This window comes from Pygoscelis adeliae, unplaced genomic scaffold, assembly GCF_000699105.1.
Source record: "Pygoscelis adeliae isolate BGI_AS28 unplaced genomic scaffold, ASM69910v1 Scaffold140, whole genome shotgun sequence".
Classification (NCBI taxonomy): Eukaryota; Metazoa; Chordata; class Aves; order Sphenisciformes; family Spheniscidae; genus Pygoscelis; species Pygoscelis adeliae.
In genome coordinates, this window is record NW_008824044.1 from 921,713 (window position 1) to 932,967 (window position 11,255).

Here is an 11,255-nt window from a genome sequence, read left to right on the forward strand (position 1 = left end):
GGGGCACAGCCAAACTGGCCCAAGGGACATTCCATACCATGTGACATCATGCTCAGTACATAAACTGGGGGAAGCTGGCCGGGGGGGGCCGCTGCTCGGGGCCTGTCTGGGCATTGGTCGGCAGGTGGTGAGCAATTGCACTGTGCATCACTTGCTTTGTGTACTATTATTATTGCTATTATTATTTTATTTCAATTATTAAACTGTTTTTATCTCAACCCACGAGTTTTCTCACTTTTACTCTTCCAATTCTTTCCCCCATCCCACCGGGGCGGAGGTGGGGGAGGAGTGAGCCAGCAGCTGTGTGGTGCTCAGTTGCCAACTGAGGTTAAACCACAACATATGGAAGTATTAGGAGCTAGTTTGAACCTGCTAATAAAGCTTTACCTTAAAATTAAAAAAAAAAAAAAAAAAAAAAAATTTAAAAACACCCAACCCACAATCCGAACTTTGAGAACATCAAATGTTTTTTATGGCTCTTCATTCTCAAAGGAAACAGCAACACATTTCTCAGATTATGTAAAATCCTACTTGAGAATCACTATCATTTGGATAAATCCAGCTCACTGACCCTGGAGAAAACAAAATTAGGTTCTAGAATTTTGGTCACCTCAAAAAGCCAGGTTTATACTTAAGGACGCTAGAACAAAGGTAGAATTAATTTCAGTTGCCAGTTTTGGAATGCCAAATAACAATTAAGAAGGCAATAGCACATGTGAGATTTAGCTTATTAATCCCAGAAATTGATAATTAAGCAATTAAGCACTATTTATCTGACTCAACATAGTTGAAATTGAAGAAAATGACAAGAAGCAATTGACTAAATCAAATCAGTCTTTTAAAGTCATTATCAACACACATTATTACACAGTAAGATGAAAAGGATTCATTTTCATCTTCAGGAGTTAAAAAGTAAGTTTCTCTCTGCCCTGCTACAGTTTGCAGAAGCAGGAAGAGCCTCTGCTTCAAGACCATGAAGTCTCAAATCAACAGTAGAGTCAAGAAGTTTATTCCTCCCTGAGACAGGGATGACTGTCTCAAAGCTAGCGATCCAAAAAACGCTGAGGGGCTATGGCAATCTGCAGTATCTAACTTTTTGATGTGGCAAAAATCAAACTGCACCTAAGTACACATGACAAAACTGGAAAACAGTAAAAACTTCACTCGGGAGGAAGGAAGCATAAAAACATGGGTAAAATACTTAAGTTTTTAACTATGTATTTTTGAATGGATTTCCAAAATACGTGGTTTTCACAAAGATATTCCAGTGCAGGTTTTTAAAATTGGATAAACAAAGAAACACAAAGCGGTAAGGTTATGCAAGAAATGCTTTCAAGTTTCCTAGAAAGGAGACACATGACCTCCTTCCCTTGGAGCTAATACAAAACACAAAGAGGAAGCATGTTTTCTAAGCACTGAAGCCTAATAACTCTAAAAACAGTCTACTTCTGATAAAAGACATTTTATTTGATATCGTACTAAATAATATAAAGGTAAGTTTAATGGTTGTTTCTTAACATTGTCCATTCAGTTATTTTTATTTGCTCAAACACGAAGAAAGATGAAGAGCTGTTTTTTATCTCCTGCCTTACAATTGCTTTATCAAAATTAACTTTATTGAATTGCACTGTACAGTCTAGCCTCTGCATCACAAATTGATGCAGATTCCTAACTTTCAATGGGAGGTGAATTCTATGTCTGAAAAGTATTTTACTAATAAATCTCAAAGTGCTACCAATGGAATAAAGTTATATCAGCAGAGCTTTTTTTTTTTCCTTCTTTTTTAAAAATCAGTATAACTGTATACAATTACCCAGCTTATCTGCAGAGTTTTGCTTGTTAGTAGCCTACTAACAACAATCAGTATGATGTATGTGTGATGATGCTCACATTTTCTACTGTAGTTTGACAGATTTATATGCAATGGAATATACTGACTGAGGTCATACAACAACTAGACAAAAGATCATATTAAGCTTCTTAGGGTAAATGTTCTGCAAGCAATCTTCAGTACTGATTTGATGTTGATCAATTATAATAGATTTTGACAGGTCAGTACACTAAATTCAAAGAAAAAAGTTCTCATTCACTGCTAGGTCCTATAAATAATATAAATATTACCATTTGTAAAATAGAGAATAGAGAAGCCTACAGTAATATTTTGATTAATAATTATTGCAATACCATTGTTTCATATTCAGTGGTATTTTCATGAATTCTAATTTAAGTCGTGCATTTAAGACTACGCTTAACTCAAGTTTTTAGATAAGTTTCAGTCTGCAACTCTGGTATGTTTGTTACGTGCATAAGCCATGCTGGCTTATGTTTCAGCTTTCAGTTGTCTTCAAAAAAGCAAGTCACCCATTGTTATTTCATCTGTTATTCACTAAATTGATATTTCATGTATGTAACAACTCTTAACCATGCTTAGGTATGTATTTCCAGCAATTTAAATTGTTTGGTCAACAGCACCTTAACACTTTGAATCTCTCCTGGGCCAAAAACCCTTGTCCTTTCTTTCCCAGCTAAGCAACAGTTAAGGATAGCTGAAATCTGTGCAGGGATCTACAGGTCCTGTGTAGGAAATGGATACCATGCATCTTACAATTCCAGTCTTGGATCTAAACAGTTATCTCCCTAATTTTAAACAGATAGTTTATAAGGAGTAGAGACAGTGAAAGTTGTCGTTTACGTCAAATTGGTCTCCAACATTTGCAGCCAGTACTTTTCCCTCAAATCCCCTTCCCTACATGTGTTTCTCTCAATGGCTGCTTAACAGCCTTCCACGACAAGACAGAATTCATTACTTATTTTCTCGAGGTGAAGCTTCAAGTATTACCTGGTAAAAGAACTTACATTTATTTTAAAAAAGAATGTGCCAGTGATAGAACTAGTAATAAACTATTTAAGATTTTCAAAAGGGTAACTCAGCAGAAGATTAGATATGTATATGAATCACTGCAGAAAATGTCAGAGGCTTATAAAAGCAGACTGTTAATTACAGCTGATCAAAGCCTAAATAATCTTACCAATTCCAATGCAAAAAGGCTATCATCTTCCCAAACATTTTCAGACATAGCATCACCAATAAGGAACATGACTTCAACAAGCAATTCAAGAACTTCCATCGTTACCCTCCTACTTCCTAGGAATACAAATGAGAGGATTAATTCAAATAGAGACAAAATATTATATTATTATATTCAGAAAACACCATTTTGAACAAAGGATTACTCCAAATCTCAAATTCTGATATTTTAATTTTCCTATATACTTCTACTAAACTAATGCTAACTGCCCTCAACCACCCACAGCTCTGAATCACGGAAGACAACAACTAGTCAAAATCACAATAGAAGAGATTAAAGCAATCATATAGTTGAAGAAAGACTGCATTTCCTTAAACCCTATAGTACCACATAAACTTCACTACAGCTGTAAATCCGATTACTGGACTTCTTTGACAGTTCAGAATGAAGTCACTTATTTCCTCCACCCAGGCAGCTAGGTTACAGATCTTCCATATGTATTACCTAATCCTGTTAATCTGCATTTTTGGTACAGCAGGAGTGGCTTTCTTCCCAGATTATTTCGTTTGAGATCTTCTTTTGAAAGGCAAGGAGATGAATACCCACTTTATCCACTTGTACTTTTCTCCATAACAATTTTCCCCCCTTGTTTTTAGGCTAATATTTATTCATTTTTATTGCTCCTTCTGACTCAGTATCTCTTAATAACAAGGCTAATCTGGTCTGTCTATTAGTGACTTTTATACTTTGTGCAGTTTTATGCTTGAACACGGGGCCACAAAGAAACTTGGCCCGAGCTTAAACATTTACAGCCTACATTTACCACAAATATAAACCTCCCCGTAATGTCCCCAGATAATGAGACAATAGAGGAGAAGCAGTCAAAGGCTAGAAGGTTTCATGAATTACAAGGCACAATATCTGAAGCCAGACCAAATATTTTCAACCTCATACAACAGAGGATGCCAAAACTGTCTGGCATCCTAGGGAACCATACAGTGACAGCTTCCCCCAAATACTCGATTTAGTGCAACTGTTGGCTTAGTTACTTGTTGATGGTATGTTTCTATTTAAAACCATGGATGAATTTCACACACCGCCACTGAATTTCTGATTTATTTTTTAACTACCATAAAAATTTTGCATCCTTCAATACCTTTTTCTTTTTTAAAAAAAGCAAGCTCTACTGCTTGTTATGATTGAACATTAATTTCTCTGTCACTTTTTCTATCTTTTGTAGATTTTATACATTGTAGAAGCCTTGTTGATATACTTGAGGAAAAAAAATATTTTTGCGTGTGTGTGAGACTATACACGTAGTGACACTGACCACAGGTCATGCAATTTGCAGCTTAAGTGATCTGCTCTGAGGGAACGTATGGCAGAGAATGGCACAGGGCCTTTTTGAAAGCTTGCTTTTTCCTATCTCACAGAAGTGCTGTTTTCCATTTATTTTAGGCAAAACGTTGCCAATTTGAAGAGTACATGGCTGAAAATGCCAAAAAGCACTTTTTGTCTCTTCCCAATTATTTTAGAAGTTCTTAATGAAACTTCTGTGCTTAAAACATTTGAAAGGTGACAATATTTCTCCATTATAATGCAAGTATTAAATAATGGTAGTTTTAATTTGAGTTATAGTTTCAGAAATATTTTTAAATTAATAACTAAACATAACATATGCAACAACACTTGGCTGTAGCTGTCATGATCTACAGACATGAAAGTTCATTCCACCATACTCTTACATGAATATATCAGCAAAACACTCATTTCCCAACACCTGTGGCAATTAGTATGTGCTAAGAGTTCTTTATTACTAAATGCACAGTAAAACAGGTATAATCTATGACTGTAAAACAAATCTTTTGCCGTTCAGATTTAAATAATTGTATTTAAGACATGCAGTATTAACACTGAACTTCAGACAAGTATGGTAGCTTAAAACCAATCACAAAAAAAAAAAACCACCCAACAACAACCACCCAAAACAAAACCAAAAAACCCACAACCTACACCACTATTGATTTCTGAAATGACTTTACTCAAGACAGGTCAGCACAAAGGAAGAAAAATTCCAGTGACCATCTCCACAAGGAACAGAATTTGAGCTTAACTGAAATTTACATTATATTGTAAAATACAAGCAAGCAGATTTTACATTAAGCTTACTGTTTTTCCTTTACCCAATAATTTAAACAGTTTTAGAAGAAAATCTACACTATATCATATCTACCATATATGGTGATAATAATGTTAGTAAAAGTGCCTGTTGATTTTACTGAAGAAAACAATTCAGAAAACATAACCACATAAGAAACAGTGTGTTACTGTGTGTCACTGTCTCACAGTAGCACAGTGTGCCTTCAGATCACAGGATTTCACATCAATGGAACAGGATAAAAATATTAGTTTGCTTACAATCTGTGTCTCATTAAAGCAGAGTGGAAGAAGAAATATGATCTAATAGAGTTTAAAAAGTGTGAATATACTGACAGCAAGAGAAACAGAGATCAACTTCATCTGAAAATGAAACTATTTTGGTTCTATGATAAGATGCAAGGAGAGAATCTTGAAAGATGGAAAAATTCACTGTATTTTAACTCTGCAGGTTTGAAGTGACATGCACCAGAAATGGAAAAGACAGGACATACATTTTCTGCAGTTTTACATTATAAATGAGAAGATGCCAGAAGTCATGAATGTGCTTGTGAAAAATTAATATTTAAATATCACTATTCTGAAAGGGGAAAACAAAACTTGTATTCATTTTAGTTTGGTTTATTACAAAAAAAAATGAGGATTTAATAATTTTCCTGTGGACACAGGTTAATGCTGATGTTACTATGAAATATACAAGTAAATTAGTATTTTCTGACAGAACAGAAAGTCATAAAAAGTTATAAACGATCACGAAAACAACAGTAAATGGAAGTTTCATACATATTTCATACAGTTTTTGTAAGTTAAAGCCTCTGCCCAGCTCAGGAAATGGTGACAGGTATATTAAAGAAACCCAACTTTTAGTATTCTAGTCATAGATAGATATACATTTCCAGCTCCTATATTTGAAAACCTTACCATGTTTACCAATACCTGTTTTGAATGACATTGTTTTACAACTAAATACTGTTTTAGACAACCTAAGAGCAAAAAGACTGTCCTTCAAAAAGGCTTTGCAATTTAGAACTTTTGTAAGTTAAAATAAAAAACATTAGTTGCAATTAGACTATCATCACTTATGTTTCTTAAAACATAATTAGAATTTGTTACTGCATTCATAAGAATAAAAACAAACCTTTTCCCAGAATTTTTGTTTGAAAAATTGTTTTATTATTTCTTGAACAGGAGGAAAACTCTATGCTCAAAGAGATAAGAACACGTTTTGTTAAGCGTGGTTATTTTTTCATCTTCTTGAATGACATTTTATTCAGCCACACCATTTTTCCACCACACACCCATGTCTTCCTACCACTACTTCCCACCATCAGTAAAAAGCACTTGAAACTTCCGCTGCAATTCTGGAAATCAACCAGAAGAGTCAAGCTTTATGACCTGAACAAAGTCCCCAGAAAAGCACTGTTATAACTAACTACAGTATATCAGTAATCATCTGTACCCCATTTATTTGAGGTACTCACCTCATAATACCCAACTTCTTAAGAGGTTTATGCTAAAGATGGGAAGGATACGTAAGTGACATACTTAATTCAAAACTTTCTCACCTGTTCTTAGTAGAGGTATTGCATTTTCCAAGATGGAAACACAGAACTGAGGAAGGCTAAGCTGCTTCATCTGTAATTCCAAAGTGTCCTCATTTTCAATATCTGGTAGGTCAATATGTCCTACATCAAGTGGGGAATGCAGAGAGATTCTGGAGTTTGCATTTGCTTGGGTACTGTTTCCACTTAAAACAACAAACAAAATAAAAAAGAGGCATAGTTAACTGTTCTGAAGAGAAAACCTGTATATGTGTAGATGTTAAAAACAGCATCAAGTATTTTAATCTACTCCTTCCTTAATACATATCCTTCCTTCTATCCCAGTCTTTCTATGCTATCCACCAGTGTTGCAGGAAGAGGGGGATTTTGTTTGTTTTTTTTTTAAATGTCAGAATCAGTAGCATCACAAGTGAATGCCTACTGTTTTGGCAGTCATCTTCAAATGCACTTAGAAATGTGTACTGGAAGAAATATACATGCAATGAATACGATATTGCAAGAGAAAAATCAGTTGATTTGAAACATTATTTTTGATGAACAAAGTCTATCAGTTGCTTGAAGCAAGGCCACTTACTAAATCAAATTTCAGCCTGAACTATACCTGCTACATTAAAGCCATTCTATGCAGCTAGCCACAAGAATCCTTAGAAGGAAAATTAAGTGTGCCCTATGTTTAAGCCTGTAGGACTTCTTTGTCCATTGTACAACAGAAAATATTCCCTTGTCCAAGAAAGCCTTAAGTGCAACCAAGTGTATATTACAAAATATATATATAGCTATTATATATGTAATTATTTAAAATTATGAGCTCTATATATAGTTCATAATTTTATTATTTTCCAGCAGCTTTCAAAAAGAATCTAATTCTCTTGGCAGTGTTATAATTAATACAACTCAGAACAATTTTTTTAAATGTTTTTTCTTATCCCAAACAACATTTAGCAATCCTGGATTGCTTTAAAAACCTGTATGACTTTTATAGTTGTTTTTTGTTTGGTTGCTTTTTTATTAAACAAGCTGAAGAAACTGAACTGTGGCATGACTGTGTTACATTATATTGTCTTACTAAATTATATTACTAATATCGTATTACTAAATGTAAAAGATGTCTAAAGAATAGCAATGAAGAATTTAAAAGCCAGTGGATTTTAAGAAGTCGATAGAAAAGATAAGCAAAACAGAAGAGTTCACCAATACATAGTGGTTCTGATTGCACTTACCAGAGGCTAAGGAAGGAGAGGTATCAATCATAAAAACAATTCAGAAGAGGAAAGGTTAAGTTTCCAGGCAGAATTTGAAACAGACAAACAGATAGATTGAAGAGTCTCAAGATTTAAGAACAAGGAAAAAGAAGAGTTACATATAGAATGACAATAAACAAATAATTTATATTACAATTATGTTGAAAAAGACAAGATTCACTAAAAGCAGCTCTTCCACATCAAAATCGGCAACGTCAGAGCAACACTATAGTCATTTCCCTCTATCATATTTTCTATTCAACATCATGGGGTTTTTTATGCTGCCTCTGGACTAAATTATATCTATGTAAGAAATGGGATTCATGGGCAGTGAGCAGCTCTACTGCAGCACACAGGATGCAAGAAGATAAAAGTGTACCATCATGAACAGCTCATAATATGGCCTTATACGTTTAATAAATTACCACTCCCTGGTTTGTAGATGTCTCATTACAGCTTTAACTGGTGCTTACTCTTATGTAGATTTCCTTACTACACTGATAGCCAGGCCATCCCTATCTCTTGCACAATATACACCAGCTACTATTAAACTGTTAACTGTTCAACTGGGGAAAATGGTCAGGTCCTAGAATGCATAAAGCCTGGAGTTCATTTAAAGTGCCATATTAGTTACATAATAAAAAATAAATATATTAGACTTAAGATGAGTAAAAATAACCTTTTAATATAATGACTCTCAAGATGCATTTACAATTAACTACGTGAGCTATTCTCAGCTGTAATATCACAGTCTATTTGAATACCTAGGAGTTGCTCAATCACTAAGCCAATATACCATAGAGACTCAAAAGAGCTACCAACAAGCACACAATAAGGATTCACAAGAACTTATAAATTCCCACATACTAAAAAATATTAGTTCTTTAACAGCAGCTTTAAGTCTGTTTTGTCAAGATGAGTAACAAAACCACACACGAACAACCTCAAGATTTTGAGGGTATGCAGACAATTCATAATTTCATATTGGAGTTGAATTTTTAGATTATATACAACTGAAATTTGTTGTCAGATTTAACAACAAAGTTTAAAGACTTTAATGGAAATCTTTATACAGCATAGCATTTTTGACAACACCGTACACTGTTACCTATGGGATGGCCATTCAACTTATAAGAACTTACGGGGTCATCTGCTGAAGAAAAAGAAAAATCCCTGACTTTACAGCAATAGTCTGAATAAATGTTTTTCTGCACCTTACAAATACATGCATAAGCAATAACAATTGATACTAAGAGATTTCATTAAAAATGTTGGTGGGTACAGAATGTGGTAGGTAAAACTGATCTTATGTATTCTGAACACCACTTAAAGGACTAACTGTTTAATTCATAAACATGGTTTGAATTTTCACAGGTTAACAAAACTCTCACATCATCCCACAAACTGACAAGGAGCTGATGATATAATCCTATATTAATAATTTTTTAATTGAAGTGTAAGTTACTTCTTATTTTATTCACCTGGACGATGCTGCATCCCAATCTTGACCATCTCCTCTAGGACGCTGAACTGTCCGTCCAATCACAGATGGCCGAGGGCTACTACTTCCAGGTGATGGATTCTGAGAACGAGGAGGACCTCTTGCTTCTAGACAGTAAGATATAGATGAATTCTGGGAAGCTGTGCCTTTATGTAACACAAATCATATATTTTCCATTAGCGGAATCCATTATTCTGAAAGACACTACATAGTAAAGTAATGGTAAAAGTAACTAAGGTAGGATATGGAAAACACCAAGTAAATAGTGGCGAGCTAGGACAACCTATCACTGGCAAGTAGCAGAGTTTGGGAACTCAATTCCAAGGCAAAACCACTAAAAATTACAGCTGAATCATAAAACTTGAATTTCAAAAATACAAACATAGTCTCTGACTAAGGCTATTGGATTTGTTGATGTTATAACTGAATCAGCAAAGAAACAGCCAATATGATTTATTGAGATTAAGATACCAAATATAGTGTCAATCTTATGAAGAGAACCAGACTACCAATTTATAGAAACAAAGTTGATTAAATTCAGCTGACAAAATGGAAATAGGAACATCATTATAACTAATATATACTATTAAATCTACAAAATTTAAGCATTAAGAACATTGTGAAATAGCCCTGATGACTGTAATATCTGAAACAATGATTAAACTATTTTCAGCCATCAGAATAAAAAAAGAAAATTAACATGGCTCATGAAATTAGTAACTAAATTGTTAAGCACTAATAGCTTGAAATTTTTTTTATTTTTATTTTACAGATCTCATTTAGTTTTAGTTTAAAATACCTCTCCTGCTGACATACAAACAGTTGGATACTGGGAAAAGTTGATGAATGGAGAAACACAGGAAATTGTGAAAATGAATAAATATTTTAAAATAATGCAACTACTCCAAAAATATTTACTAACATGAATAGTACTGAATGCCATCATTTAGCAAAACAGTTTCACAAGATTCCATTTGCTAAAAAGTTGTGGGTCGGCTTTTTTTTTTTAAATCATTTTAGACAATCTTACCTGTAGTAAACACACAACAGTATTTCAAATAATTAAAAATACCTACCTTGCTCAGCAGAAGAAAAACTTGGATCTCTGTGAAAGTTAAGTCTGCTTCTCAAGAAGATGCACAACTGTTGCAGGCATGACACAGCCTGCAAAGCTAACCGATGTCTTCCATCTCCTCCAAAAGCCAGGTTTAGCAGAGACAAAAGGCTCTGCAAATACAAAACCATCAACACTGGTAGCTGAACATTAAGGCATCTTCGTGAACAACCATGCCAGAAAAAGTCTTGCACTAAATATAGTTCACAAATGTTTCCAAGTGTTGAAAAATCACAGCAAAGAATAAATAGGCTTAACTACTGTTTTATTACTGAATGCAAGACTATCAGTCCTACGGAAAAAGACGAGTTCCACATTATATTTCCAATAAAGTCTCTACTTCCATTATGGGAGCCCATTAGACAGTGTGCATATGACAATGACACAATTTTATCTTATCCAGAAGGAACAAAGTATTACTTCACAACACACTTCATTATTGATTAGCGATATATGTCATTACAACCAAATAACTTTCTAAATACATTATATAGCTAATGTCCCCTTTTCTATGCATCTAGAGTTTACACAAAGGAACTTCTGTTTAGCTATTTTGTTTAGAAAGAAATTATATCATTTAACTTATACCATAGCACAATAAAAATCTTAAACTTCATCTGAATTCTTGCCTGTACAATCTTTGGCCTTTGA

The 11,255-nt window shown here is 34.1% G+C and overlaps 1 protein-coding gene across 1 annotated transcript in view; it reads right to left on the reverse strand.

Moving 5' to 3' along the window:
* Positions 1-11,255, reverse strand: part of RTTN (rotatin) — a 92,284-nt gene that overhangs the window by 73,829 nt on the left and 7,200 nt on the right. The window contains exons 6-10 of the mRNA XM_009333498.1: positions 11,234-11,255; positions 10,567-10,717; positions 9,471-9,636; positions 6,752-6,933; positions 3,030-3,145 (exon numbers count right to left, since the gene is read on the reverse strand). The exon at positions 11,234-11,255 is cut by the window's right edge and continues 84 nt beyond it. Coding sequence (XP_009331773.1) covers positions 3,030-3,145; positions 6,752-6,933; positions 9,471-9,636; positions 10,567-10,717; positions 11,234-11,255 — 637 coding nt within the window. The remainder of the gene's footprint in view (positions 1-3,029; positions 3,146-6,751; positions 6,934-9,470; positions 9,637-10,566; positions 10,718-11,233) is intronic.